Source organism: Gadus macrocephalus, chromosome 4 (genome assembly GCF_031168955.1).
Source record: "Gadus macrocephalus chromosome 4, ASM3116895v1".
NCBI classification, from domain to species: Eukaryota; Metazoa; Chordata; class Actinopteri; order Gadiformes; family Gadidae; genus Gadus; species Gadus macrocephalus.
The window spans coordinates 3,474,757-3,489,513 of NC_082385.1; the positions used below are offsets into that span (position 1 = coordinate 3,474,757).

At 46.8% G+C, this 14,757-nt stretch overlaps 2 protein-coding genes across 5 annotated transcripts in view; one reads left to right on the forward strand and one right to left on the reverse strand.

Annotated features, from left to right (window-relative positions):
* Positions 1-6,098, forward strand: part of fbxo18 (F-box DNA helicase 1) — a 31,612-nt gene extending 25,514 nt beyond the window's left edge. The window contains exons 19-22 of one of the 4 annotated variants that reach the window (XM_060049527.1): positions 2,432-2,538; positions 3,093-3,227; positions 5,548-5,696; positions 5,761-5,864. In XM_060049527.1, coding sequence (XP_059905510.1) covers positions 2,432-2,538; positions 3,093-3,227; positions 5,548-5,696; positions 5,761-5,836 — 467 coding nt within the window. In that variant the 3' untranslated portion in view covers positions 5,837-5,864. Of the gene's footprint in view, positions 1-2,431; positions 2,539-3,092; positions 3,228-5,547; positions 5,734-5,760 lie in introns of those variants that run through there. The other 3 variants (XM_060049526.1, XM_060049525.1, XM_060049528.1) reach the window with 3 other exon arrangements.
* A 17-nt stretch (positions 6,099-6,115) lies between these two features.
* Positions 6,116-13,854, reverse strand: LOC132455639 (uncharacterized). Its single transcript, XM_060049535.1, has 7 exons — positions 13,629-13,854; positions 12,175-12,396; positions 10,563-10,598; positions 9,124-9,588; positions 8,242-8,313; positions 7,707-7,776; positions 6,116-7,511 (listed from the first exon to the last, which is right to left on the reverse strand). The coding sequence occupies exons 1-7, from the start codon at positions 13,765-13,767 to the stop codon at positions 7,391-7,393; spliced, it is 1,125 nt and encodes a 374-aa protein (XP_059905518.1). The 5' UTR covers positions 13,768-13,854; the 3' UTR covers positions 6,116-7,390.
* Between the last annotated feature and the right edge of the window lie 903 nt (positions 13,855-14,757).

A 14,757-nucleotide genomic window follows, 5' to 3' on the forward strand; every position in this document is an offset into this window, starting at 1 on the left:
TTACTCATTGACTACTGTTAGATTTAATCAGCAAAGATAGAGACATGTTAGAAGTCAACAACAACATCATTTATTACGGCAATTTAAAATTCCAAAAATACATGCGCAGCCGAAATGTACCAATCAAACGCCACGTCACAAGGCATGTAATAAAATCAAATTATTACATTGCTCTTGTGTGGGAGGTAGCTTTAAATAAATGTTCTTCAGTATAGACACCCCTATGTTAAATTCCATAGAGGCAGGCAGATTTTAAAGGCCAGAACATCTATTTATTCACAATACATTATTCATTCACAAAGAAAATTGTGAAAATAAGGCATCAAAGGGGTAGTTCGGAATTTTGGACATAGGGCCTGATTCCCAAGTGAGCATTGGTATTCTACATCACTGGAGACAGTTTTCAACACATTTCATACAGTCCTTCTAGTTGTAGAGTTTGCTCGTGCTAGGCTAGCGCAAGTCAACGGGCAATGCTAGCCTGCTATTAAAAACAGTCTTACCCACTCCACAGTACACCCGAGGTAAATCAATTATAACGCCAGACTATAGATTTAAATGTCTGTGTTGATAGAATAATGTTAGAAATAAAACTAACCTTGCATCGCATGAATCATCGAGGGACTACTTTCTCAGCAGAAGCGGAATTTTACTATGCGCTGGTTAGGTTTGTAACCGAATCACGACAGAAGAACGTAAACAGAGAAGCGTGGGACAGAAGCGCAATTGAACGACTAGGCAACATGATGGTTCAGTGTGCTTTTAGAAATTGTAGAAATAAACGGTACAGATGGGCACCACAAAGTTTCCACCAATTTCCAGTGCGAGATCCAGAAAGGACTCAACTGTGGCTTGTTGCTGCTGGCTTTGACATCAAAACACCGGCTCGTACATGTACGGTTCGTTGGATACAACAAATTCCTCATAATCGTCTTCAAAAGCAGATGCATCGCAAACTCCTCCAAACGTGGGCATATCTTGTTAATTGAATACGCTTATAGAATTCCTTCGTTCACTGTACTCTGCGTTTGTAGCAATGACAGCGGCAGGTAACCTAGGTATCAGTCCGCCGCTGCCGTAGCCTACGTACAGGAATATAAACACTGCTGCTGAGACCCCGCAATTCCCTCAAAATGCAATGCAATGCAAGGTTGGTTTTATTTCTAACATTATTCTATAAACAGACATTTAGATTTATAGTCTGTCGTTATAATTGATTTACCTCGGGTGTACTGTGGAGTGGGTAAGACTGTTTTTAATAACAGGCTAGCATTGCCCGTTGACTTGCGCTAGCCTAGCACGAGCAAACTCTGCAACAAGAAGGACTCAATGAAATGTGTTAAACTGTCTCCAGTGATATAGAATACCAATGCTCACTTGGGAATCAGGCCCTATGTCCAAAATTCCGAACTACCCCTTTAAGATCAATTAAGATTCCAAAAGATAATTTTTTTATTCCTCTTTTTAGTCAACTTTAGCATGGGTGACTTAACTTATGACTACGTGTGTGTGTGTGTGTGTGTGTGTGTGTGTGTGTGTGTGTGTGTGTGTGTGTGTGTGTGTGGTGTAAGAAAATGTATAAAACCAACAAGTATTTGTCGAATTATAATAAATTATTCAAATACAAAACATAACAATTGTGGCTGCAAAGCTGTCAAACTATTTATGTATGTATGTATGTATGCATGCATGCGTAATATACATCATTTCTGCCTGCGGATGATATTATGAATCCTAAAGAACTGCGTCGGGTTCTCGGGGTCGCAAAAGGAAGCCTCTCCTCCTACACTCGCGCGAGTAGAATTGCGTGATCAAACTTGCACAAACCAAACCCTGCGAGTAAACTCGCAAATTCGACGACATGGCGACCATGCGAACAGGCGACACATTTCAATTGTGCTGTGAACGCACTGTTAAACAACAGCCTCTGAACAATCCAACCGGGCCCAAGGAGTGTGCGGGCGCACGGCCGGCAATGTTGAGTGTAGACGTCACAAGGCATGGTCAACGCATGGTTTTGGGGAAGCGATCCTGTCCCACTCATTTCCCCTTTTAACTGTTCCGCCCCGCTGTTCCTGTGGTGAATGGCTCACGTCCGTAGCTCCAGGCGGCCCCCCTGGCAGCCGACCATGTTCAATTCAATTCCTGTTCTGATGATATTTTCAGCCCTCGTCAGGGAGTACTCTGGTAGTGCTCTGATTAAACCCAAGGGATTAATGGATCAACCACAGGCTCGTCTGATTGGATGGGACGTAGACGTGTTTCTTGTAGACTCGTGGAGCGGGTTTGTTTAGCGTGTTGTTGTTGTTGTTGTAGTTGTCGTTTTGGGGTGAGTTCAAACGGCCAGCGAGAGGCCTTGAGGCTCGGACATGGAATGGAGGGAATTGTCGTCGGTGACCGTGTCTCCCCCCCCCCCCCCCCCCCCCCCCAGGGGACACCCCCCCGGATGAGTGGAACCTGCTGTACGTGGCGGTGACGCGGGCCAGGAGCACACTGATCCTGACCCGGAACATCCGGAACATTCTTACCCAGGCCGGGGTAAGTCTTCCTCTCACTCCCTCACTCTCTGTCTCTCACTCTCACTCTCTGTCTCTCACTCTCACTCTCTGTCTCTCACTCTGTCTCTCTCTCCCTCACTCTCACTCTGTCTCTCTCTCCCTCACTATCACTCTCTGTCTCTCCCTCCCTCACTCTCACTCTGTCTCTCACTCTCACTATCTGTCTCTCACTGTTTCACTCTCTCTCTCTCACTCATTCACACTCTCTCTCACTCATTCACACTCAGCCTCTCACTCTCACTCTGTCTCTCACTCTCTCACCCACTTACTCAGGGTCTTGTGCTACAGCAGTTTGTTCTAGCCTGGATGTGTGCGCGTTAACACATGCACACACACGCACTAAACGGTTACTAGAATTCAGGGAGTCTTGATTGTCGTGCAACAACAACATTGATTTTCTTTTTTTCTTTCTTTTTTTTTTTCCACCAACTCCGACGCTCGTGTCCTCGGGTGACCTGAGCGCACATTAACCAACCAAACCTCCTTATCTTTCGCCATCTGCACACTTCCTGTCCACCTCTTGGCTTCCCGCAGGAGTACTTCCTGAGGCCGCAGCTGCCCGGCCCGGCCCTGCCAGACGGCCTCCCCCCCCGCTGCTCCGTGGCCCAGTGTCTGCATCGCGTCTCCGCCGACGCCGCCTTCACCATGAGCAAGCGCCCCATGAGATTTGTACGTGTGTGTGTGTGTGTGTGTGTGTGTGTGTGTGTGTGTGTGTGTGTGTGTGTGTGTGTGTGTGTGTGTGTGTGTGTGTGTGTGTGTGTGTGTGTGTGTGTGTGTGTGTGTGTGTGTGTGTGTGTGTGTGTGTGTGTGCGCGCGGGTGCGTGTGCGTGCGTGTTATAACTATGCCCTAGATTCTGTTACCGGACCAAATGACAATAACGTTTAAAGGTGTGTACAATGTCGTGGCAATTCCTAAAGTAGATATTGCGCCTAAGGCAGATGAGATTTCCAATCTCAAAAAGCTACCTGCGGACATATATGGTCATATATATTTGTACAAAATATATATGTAAAAACAACGAAACAACGATAGCTCACAACAACATCAACAAACAATAGAATAGGCAGACGATGCATAATCTGAGGCCTCAGATGGGAGTTCGCCCTGGGTCACTCTAAAGGTTCCCAAGGAGAAGTCCACTGCATGGCTAAAGGCAGGAGTTCTTAGACACTTCTGTCGGGTTCTTGAGGAAAGCTGTCCCCCTGAGGAAAGATGTTAACCTGATGGTAATCTATCGATTGAAGCTCCTCGGCATGTCATAGAGGGGGTCGCGGCCGTGCCTTATCAGATGGAACCCTTTGCTCCTCAACGCTCCCCAGGGGGTCTAGAGAACGGGCCCAAACCAACAAGAGGCAGCCAGCTTAACGGGGTGTGAAAACAGATATACATCACACAAAACACGAAGGTTAACATTTCAGACGACCCTGAAGAAGAGCAGGGCGTCAAGGCCGTACACAGAATAGTAATTAGTAGTACATTTTCCATCACAACAAACACTATTATTGAGTTCATCTTGTTAATATTGCCACCCCCGTTGTGTGCTTCATACAAGATTTAACGCCATCCCACACAATATTAAAAAACCAAAAACAACTTTGTCGTGCGTGACGGAGGCGTTTTTTGATCACAGGGGCCTCGTTTTTTCCCTTTTCTGCTTCTGCATAATAATTCTTTTGTGTGGGATGCAAACCGCATTCCTGTGGTATTCTGAGGGAAGAATCTGTCTGGTACATGCTGTGGTATTTGTTGTGTGAAACGCTTGAGAATAGCACAAGGGTTCCCAACCTGCGGGTCGCGACCCCACCGGGGGGGGGTCCCCTGATTCGTGTATGGGTTTCGCACGAGATAGCTTTAGTGTTTTGGTGATCCATTTTAGCAAACCTTTGTTATTCTCAAAGGCTTTCTCGAGATCTTATCGAGTTCCGAACTTCCTGCTTCAGCTGTTTGTTTTAGTTTTGTGTGGGGATGCAAACACCCTTTCTATGGTTTACTGACGGCAGAATGTGATGCATGTGGTGGCATGTTTTTATTTGGGCTAGGTCAGGATCCTATCTCCTTACTGTTTCTACAAACTGAATGCCTTTTATCATTTGTAACCAAGAGTGCGATTAAGTTCAGCAGATATTGATATGAGTTTTGTGTGGGATGCAAACACCATCGCTGTGGTTTACAGAGGGAAGAATCAGTCTGATACATGTGTTGGCATGTTTTGTGTGAGGCGCTTGAGACTAGTGCGGGGGTTCCCAACCTGCGGGTCGTGACCCCACTCGGGCTTCCCTGATTTGCATACGGGGTCGCAAGAAATGGGTGACCCTAGCTCGAGAGTTTTGATTTTTTCATTTTAGCAAACCGTTCTTTTTTCTCGTAGACTTTCTCAGGATCTTATTGACTTCCTGTTGATACAAACTGGATCCCTTTTTTAGTTTTTTTTAACTAAACATTAATCATCAACGCCAGATAGTCATCGGGTGAAAACTGTGCGTGGATGCAGAAGCAGAAAACGAGGCAAAGGGCCAAAAAGGTTTTGAAACACTGAAGAAGCATACATTATTAGGGAAACTGAAGCCAAGATCTCCTGAATTCCCGAGGTGGATTTACTATTAGTGTCAATAAACATTTAGAATTTGATTACCCCTCGATGACCGATGAGTTTGGGATTCATCCGCCGAGTCGTTGAGCTAATGCTTGGAGAGTTGTCTTCTCTTACATTGCTTCTGTCTCGTTCTCACACACTCTATTGTTGTTAAAATGTTTGACTCAGTTTTTTGTTTGCACTTCGTTTTTGTGTCCTAGTAATGTTTTTCTAATATCTTAATGGCGCTGTAGAAATAAAATGGGTTATTTTAAGTATTATGATTAATGTTAGTTTACCGAGAGGATTACAGTGTTTAGTCTGTCTTTTTTGTTAATCTCTCTCTCTCTCTCTCTCTCTCTCTCCCTCTCTCTCTCCCTCTCCCTCTCTCTTCCCCCCCCCCCCCCCCCATCCAGATGGACGGGTTGTCCCCTGGGGGCCCTCTGTGTGAGCGGTGTGTTTGGAAGCGCGTGGGCCCCGTAGCGTTCCTCATGTCAGACGAGGCCCTGCCGGCCCCCGCCAACCCGGAACGCCAGGACCTGCCCATCAACATGATGCTGCTGCTCTTCTAACGCGCGCGCGCACACACACACACACACACACACACACACACACACACACACACACACACACACACACACACACACACACACACACAGCCAATCACAACACACACAGACACAGCCACTCACAACGCACACATAGCCAATCACAACGCACACACACACACACATAGCCAATCACAACACACACACACACAGCCACTCGCAACACACACACACGCACTGTCACGACATGCGCGTTTGTTTATTTGCAATCAGCGGATTGGTTTTTCTTTGTTCCTTCCGCCGACCATAATTAGGTCATTTTTTATGTATGGGGTGTGGATACAGGTGAACTGTTGGAAGAACGTGTGTGTGTGTGTGTGTGTTCTACCTATGCCCTAGAGACTGTTACCGGACCAAATTACAATAATGTTTACAGATGTGTACAAACTCTTTTATTGAGTTCATCTTGTAAATATCGCCCCCATTGTGCGCGTCATACAAGATTCATTGACCCATATAAAAAATAAATCATTAAAAACGATTATAAAAACAACTCCCTGACTCTGAATAGACTCCAAATGACGTGATGTTTTCGCCCGCTGTGAGTATCCAATGACCTGTCCTCAATGGCGTTCAACTTAACTTTGCATGTGAATTAAGGACATTTCCCATTGGCTGGACGCCATTAAAGCACAAAACAATAAATCCATGGCCTTGCAGGCTTGGGGGCAATGCCTTGTCCTCTCCCGGGATCAGAGTCCATCGCTACAGTTCACATTTCACCACAGCTGCCGTGTCTCACTTCAGTGGATTCTGCTCCCCGTTCCTGAGCTAGAGAGCGGGAATCCCTGAGCTGAGCTGAGTGGTGGGGGGGGGGGGGGGGGTGGGGGGGGGGGGGGGGTGGGCGGCCTCCATTTTTAACCAAAATGGACGACAGGTGCTCTTGGTTACGAAAGCTCTCGTGACCCACGGCAGCTGTCGTGGTTCGCAAGAGCTGTCGTCCAACCGACGAACTCCATTTGGAAACAAAAAGGGATTGTTTTGTGTTGCAGGAAGTACAACACCGTGCAGATCAGCCAATTGGCTGTGTTTTGTTTTGGCAGCCACTGTTGACGTTTACACCAGCAACCAGTCCAATGCAGTTCAATGACCTGTGTGTTCGCCATCGTCACTTGCACAATCTTTGGGATTTCTTATCCATGAAGGCGATCGAGAGAGAAGGCAGAATCTTGCTCGGTTGACTGCCGGTATGTCTCTGCTTGCCTCCCTGCTTGTTCACTCTCGCCAGCGCCCCATGGTGTAGGCGCCCGCATGATTGATGTGGGGGCGTCTCTTCTCCGCCTCCGATCCAAGACTCTCTCTCTCTCACTCTCACTCTCTCACTCACTCGCACTCTCTCTCTCTCCCTTTCTTCCTCACTCACTTGCGCGCTCTCTCTCTCTCCCTTTCTTACTCACTCACTCACTCATTCACTCTCTCAAAAAACATCCGTTTGGGATTAAAGCGCTCTCTCTCTCACTCACTCACTCACTCAGTCGCGCGCTCCCTCTCCCTCTCTCTCTCTCTCTCTCTCCCTCTCTCTCTCTCTCAGCCCCACGCCTCCTCTGATATCATTCCACGGTGAGTCTCTGATATCAGACGGATTACGATCAAGCTCTGCGTTGCATGACTCCGTGTACGTTTGGCGGTTTCCGCGGCGGCGGCGGCGATGTTACGAAGGGGGTCCGGGCGGGGCCGAGCCGGAGGGAGGCGGAGGGTTTGTGGGGTTCAAAGGCATCTCTTCGGGGGGCGTCGGCTCGGCGCTTCCAGTGGGACAGTTCGCGCTCCTTTTCCTGTGGCAGGAAGTAAAAAAGATTCAATGAGTTAAAATATTTTAAAAAGCTATAATAAATATACAATTGATTTGATCTGCTGTTAATTTAAAATTGAAATTAAAAAATGTCAAAGTTTGAATATATTGTGTATTTCGGAGCGACTTCAAAAACTAAATGGAGTGCTCCCAGACATTGTGAAGAGGGGCGTTTTACCGTCTCCAGCGGCAGAAGGAAAATCCCAGAATAGCGCTGATGAGTATTAAGGCTGCTAGGCCTAATCCTGCTGTAGAAACAATAAATCATCAAATGCATGGGGGACCTCCTCCGGTGGAGTTATAAATTGTCTCAATTTCCAGATGGTCTTCCAATAGTTTGACGCATCTCAGGGCAAGGAAACGGTTAAGCAATGTCTACGGGAAACAACTTTCAGGAATATGGATTGCACACGCGCCCACGCACACACACGCACACAACTTTCCTCAGCAGGCAGCATGGAATCTGGTTCAGCTGGATTCCAAGGGCAGAATGTGTCCGAACCGAACACCGAAACGCAAATGCGACTTAAGTTAGCCCTGGATTAAGGCGTACCGCCTTATTTATCTTTAAATATATACTTAAATATAATTTTTTACGTGCTTTTCATATCGTTTCGAGAGAAACGAGTCGGTGAGACACAGTTTGGTACAAGTGCCCCCTTCATTCTGTTTGTTTAATTCGTAGAATATCAAAAAGAGCCACTGGGTCTTACTGGGGACTGCCGCTCCAGAACTCGGAACGCCTTGGGCCCCTGGAGTGCCTTCATCCGGCGCGGGGACCCCTGCTGTCGGTTCATAAGGAATCAGAATCAGCGGAGAACGCCATGCCCGTCACCATCACCATCACCCATGTTAATATCTCTTTATATACAGACACATAGCGTAGATCTATATATATATATAGACACACACAGTGATAGATACCGACATGTAGTGTATATCTATATCAGTACAGTAACTTAATGTATATCTATATACAGTCACGTACCGTATATCAATATACAGACACATAGCATGTATATATATATATACACATATATATTATAGAAACGTAGTGTACATCTATATACAGACATATAGCATATATCTATATCTGTACAGTCACGTAACAAAGCTATATACAGTTATGTACCATATCTATTTAAAGTCACGTACCGTATATCAATATACAGTGACTTAGCGTATATCTATAAAGACATGTGTATATGTATCTATATACAGATACTTAGTGTATATCTATATACCAATAGACATGTAACGTATATCTATAGCTATGTACAGAAACGCACCGTATATTTATATACAGTCACGTAGCGCATATCTAGTCATGTAGTGTATGTCTATATAAAGTCACGTATTTTAGGCCTATATCTATATACAGACACATACTGTATGTCTATGTACAGTCACGTAGCGTATATCTATGTACACTACGGACACACACTGTATGTCTATGTAGCCTACAGTCACTATTCAGTCATTTAGCAGGTGCTTCTTTCACAAAGACCATTCAGTGAAGGCGTGAAGTCCCGGGTCGGGTTACGGGTTGGGTTAACCAACGGGGTCTGACCCCCCCCCCACCCAGCCTAGCTTACCTGGCGAAGGGCTTGAGGTGGTGGTGGTGGGAGTGGAGCTGGTGGTGGATGTGGAGCTGGTGGTGGATGTGGTGGTGGTGGGAGTGGAGCTGGTGGTGGATGTGGTGGTGGTGGGAGTGGATGTGGTGGTGGGTGTGGTGGTGGTGGTGGTGGGTGTGGTGGTGGGAGTGGGTGTGGTGGTGGGTGTGGTGGTGGTGGTGGTGGGAGTGGAGCTGGTGGTGGATGTGGTGGTGGTGGGAGTGGGTGTGGTGGTGGGAGTGGGTGTGGTGGTGGGTGTGGTGGTGGTGGTGGTGGGTGGCGCGGGGGAGGTTGTCAGCACTGTGTCTGCATGGGTCAACACTGTCGCCGGGCTGACGGGGGCGTCGTCCAGTCGGACGCTGGTCGGGGGGGTCGGCTGGTGAATCCCTCGGTTGGCGCTGCTCTCTGGAGCCATCTGATTGGTCGAGGGGACTCTTGAGAGGGGGGCTGACGAGCCACATCAAGGGACCAGGTCAAGTTTTTTTTATTTTTTCCATGCAGAGCCAGGATTGGTCTAGTGAGAGGGCGGGACTCTTCTGGGTGTTAGCTCCGCCCACCTCGCTACACATCCTGGTGCCCAATCACTGAACGTCTCTACGAAGGAAGGCACGCGCTGAATGACTCACTAGCTAAGTGTTACTCAAATGGGGTTACTGCAGGGGGTACTCATAACTCATACGTTTCTCCCTAAATTGTCTTTATTTTACCCTTTTTTATGTTAATGTTAATAATAATAATAATGGATTGAATTTATACAGCGCTTTTCTAGACACTCAAAGACGCTTTACAGTGAAGGGGGGACCTCACTAACCACCACCGGTGTGCAGCACCCACTGGGGTGATGCACGGCAGCCAATTCAGCCAATCACACAGGAGGATGATTAGGGGGCCAGATTGAATGAGCCTGGTTGGGCCAGGACACCGGGGAGACACCTAACTCTTAGCGATAAGTGCCCTGGGATATTTTATGTCCTCAGTGAGTCAGGACCTCGGTTTTATGTCTCCTCCGAAGGACGGCCAAAGAATGCACAGACATTGTGTTTATCATGTCCATTGGTTCCACTCGCTGACCGCAACATCTTGACTCCATGCAGGGAGGGCTGAGTTTCAGTAAGTGGTGCAATGTAGACCAGGAACACGCAGATGCTAAATAATGGGAATCTAGCGGCTCTTTCCCTGGGAATGGTGGGGTGCACTCAAGAGGTTTGCGTGAACTGAAGAGCACTTTGCAGCAGGCAGGAAGAAGGGCTTTATCAGTAGATAAACCATTTGAAACTTGAAAGAATGGAAACTTGGTGAAAAAAAAACGAATGTTTCTGAGTGCCCCCTGCAGTACTCCAAATGAGCCCTCGGGGTACGCGTACCCCCATTTGAGAACCACTGGCGTATAGGGTGCAGAAATGGGTGCTCAGTGCACTTACCGTGGGGCGTGGTGGTAATCACAATTCTGGGGTCCGCTGAAAAACATGGCCATTCGAAATGTGACCAAGAAGGACGTGAAGGGAGACAAGAAGTAAACAGTAAATATATAAGGAAAGTATTAAAGAGTAAATATATAATTCAAGTAGTCACCAGTAAACAGTAAACATAGTAAATGCTACTACTATACTATAGTAGGCCTATATAAATCAAGTATTAAACATTAAACAACCGCTTGAAATGGATATATGCTGTATGTACATTTAATGCACACACTTATTGTATGTTGCACGTCCTTGCACTTAAATGTAGTACTTAGCATTGTGTAGCGTCTTATCCTAGCTATCTTTGTCTTATACGGGAAGGGTTTAACCTAGCGATTGTAAGTGCTTGGCACTCGGTTCTCCGAACATCCGTACTGTACCGACAGAGATATATTGTTCTCTTTCTTCTTACAAATGTACTTAGCCCTACATTTACGGCATTTAGCAGCAGCTTTTATCCAAATAAGTGTCTTTGGATAAAAGCTGCTGCCGTAAATGTAGGGCTGAATTGTAGGATAAGCCCTATATCAATTGCCGCTTTTCCACCGCACATGTAGCTCGACTCGACACGACTCGACACGACACGACTCGACACGGTAGCAGCACGGGTGCTTTTCCACCGCAAATAGTACCTCCTGGACGTGGGCGGGGTCGGCTGCGCGAAAGGGCCGTGACGTATTTGTGTACGCGACGCAAACAACACATACGCAACCCACACATGGACAGAACCCACATAACAACAATGGAGGACATCGATCGCATTACTATTATTAGCTGGCATGTTGAAGAAGTTGGAGAAGTGGAACATGTTGGCTGCGGCGCTGCTATGGATGTTACCAGCATGGTTGCCATGTCGCTCTCGTGACTTCGTCACACTCTCTGGCCAATCAGTCGCCGGCCGTCTGCCGACGTCACCTTTTAGCATCGGCTCAGCTCGCTTGGAACCTAGAGCGAGTAGGTACTAGAAAAAGCAGCCACTTCAGGTACCAGATACCATGGTACCGCGGTGGAAACGCAAAAAATGCGAGCTGAGTCGAGTCGTGTCGAGTCGTGTCGAGCTGGTACCATGCAGTGGAAAAGCGGCAAATTTCAAGTCGACTGATAGAATTACACGCATTGTAGGCCTACTTCAGAATGCACCATGGACTTCTTCTTGGTCTCAAGAGAGTAGGCCTAGTAGTTACGTAAAATACTAAACCTAACCTCAAATAAACTCTGTTTTCCCACGGGGGCAGTTAGCCTATATTGATGACGCATCCAGATTAAACTTTACGCAGCACCACTACTATGAACTTGGCTACCACTGATAAAACCATAAAACACTGTAGGCCTACTACTATTAAACAAGCTCCTCAATCCTAGGCCACAGGCCACGGCACAGCTGGAGGCTATTGAACGGTGCAGCTCAGGCGACGCCTAGTCAATATATCTATTTGGTCAGTATATATATATATATATATATATATATATATGCATGCGAGAACTGGGCCGCATTGCGTCGCTCATTACGCAGATTTTCGTTGAGCGATCACATAGGAGGGAATAACAGATAAGTGCTTGTTCGCCTTACGGATGCATACGAGGTTCGGGTTGCTCCACTTCGGAATCCCGTTTTCCAACGTGCATGTGGCCAGGTTGGAGGTGCCGGCTTTCCTCACGTGGTTCACCGCGCACGTGTAGCGGAAGCGGCCTCCGTTGGTGCAGCAGTTGACAGCGGCGGGGGCTTCGGTTAGAGTCAGCGTCTGGAGTTGAGGGCAGTTATTACACCCGCAGGGGACTTTGCGGGATGTGGCTGGGGGGGGACACATTCATGTGAATACACACACGCATGCAATCGAGCGCAGACGCACAGGGAAACACACACACACACACACACACCACACACACACACACACACACACACACACACACACACACACACACACGTGCAACACGCACGCATGAACGAACACGCACATGCACGAACGCACGCACCCACAAAAACACCCACAATCAATCACACACACGTGTTTAACACACAAAAACACACAAACACACACACACACACACACACACACACACAGATTGTGTGAATACACGCAATCGCGTGCACACACACACACACACACACACACACACACACACACACACGTGTAACACGCCGCACGCACAGACACATATACACACATACGCAATACGCCAAAAAACGCACACACACACACACACACACACACACACACACACACACACACACACACACACACACACACACACACACACACACACACACACACACACACACAAACAAACACACACATGTAGACATTAGTAGCCTATGCTTATTTTTAAGTACATTAGAGTTTAACTTAATGACATCTATTGTGAGGTACCCTTTTGAAAAGTATATGTTAAATATAGTTTAAATTAAGCACAAAAAGCAAAAGTATACTTGTAATAACTTTTGTATTGCCTATCTAAATTATATTGGTAAGTGTGTGGGTTGCGGTTGCTGTTGTTTATGTGATTGGCTCATGGACTCCAGACAAGCGTGTCAGATAAGGTCGCACTGTCACCACCATCAGATAAAGTCAAAACTCAAAAGTGAGTCGCCCTGTTGCCATGTGGACGTAAACAACAGCCGAGACAGACCAATAAAGGACATATAAATCTGAAAGGTATGAAATGAACACGCACGCAGTCTACGCGTGCGACTCGCATGCAAATGAACATTAGGCACTCTGACGTCACTCCATTGGGTCGAAATAATTCATTGATAAAAACGGGACTGTAATTCATGGGACTAAAGAACTGGTGATCCATAACTCACTGGCGGTCGTTATGTTAACGTGAGTCTGATCTGATCAGACGTTTTGCAATATAAAACAATATTGTTACGTCATTTGTTTGTGAGCTGATTTTTGTTTTTACGTTTCGCTCTCCTGGTTCGAACTTCTGATCCAAATTTAAAAAAACTAAAAGCGATTCAAAAGTCTCAAATCACCCTTTGACGAGACCAAAAAAAAGACTCAAATAAATCCAACTTACCCCCTGCGTTTGGCCCGACGGTGGCAACCTCCAGCAGACATGCAGACAGCAGCAGCAGCAGAAGCAGCAGCAGCAGCCGCTCGGAACGCCAGCCCCGACCCCCCGACGCGCAGAGCGCATGTGGACACCTGATCGACATCCAGAGGGATGAGTGCGGCCGTCATCGCTGCTGGGACTTCTTCAGTGGCACTTTCACTTCTGAGCGGGAGCTGCTTGTTGACCTGGTGCTGTCATCCAGTGGGCGGGGCTGGGGGTGCGGCCAGACGTGTAGCGCACATTTACGCACTTCACCGTAATACACCCAATAGACCACTGATAGAGGCGAAACTTTACCATCATACACCCGATAAACATTAGCCTGGGTAGCTGTACGTTTCTTTCTAGTTTCAAGTTACTTCTTTTGCGGGAGCCAATCAACAAGCTGGTGAATTCCCCTTTTCCCCCTGGAGTGCTATTGGCTGGTTTAACACAATGACGACAGGGAAGCGACGGCAAGCAGCCAATTGCGTACAGAGTCATTTTAACTAAGCCCATTGATCACACATCGTGCTGAAGAAAATGACAGCAGTGTCCCCAGACCAACGTGCAATCTACGATTGAGCTTGGTCTGGCAATAGCCAGGCTAGATAAACCTTCTTTAACAGGTCCATGAGATAAACCCCTGACCGTTTTGACTCCCAGTAAACCCCTGAACGTTTTCGAGCGCCCAGATGCTGGAGCGGCGGTAACATTCAGAATCAGAATCAGAATCAGAATCATAATTACTTTTATTACATCTTATTGTACAAGTACACAAGAGTTCAATTCATAGGCTTGGTTCCTCAACAGCCACGTAGCAGCAACAATACAAGATAAAGTAATAAAGATAAGTAAAAATATGATATGTAAAAAATAAGTTAAAATAAGTAGCATCATAGATCACAAAATAACATATTTGATCTTTTATATTTTTTGTTCTATCTTCACACGTGCCCCTTGAGCTGTGATGTCCAGGCTGAATCTTTTAGTGCACCACGCCTCGACATATATTCATGAAGAATATCGCATTGTTGCGTTAAATCCATTTTTTAAATCGACAACCGGCTGGTCATCCAACCGCCAGGGGGCGATCGGTCCTTCCAAGATTCCA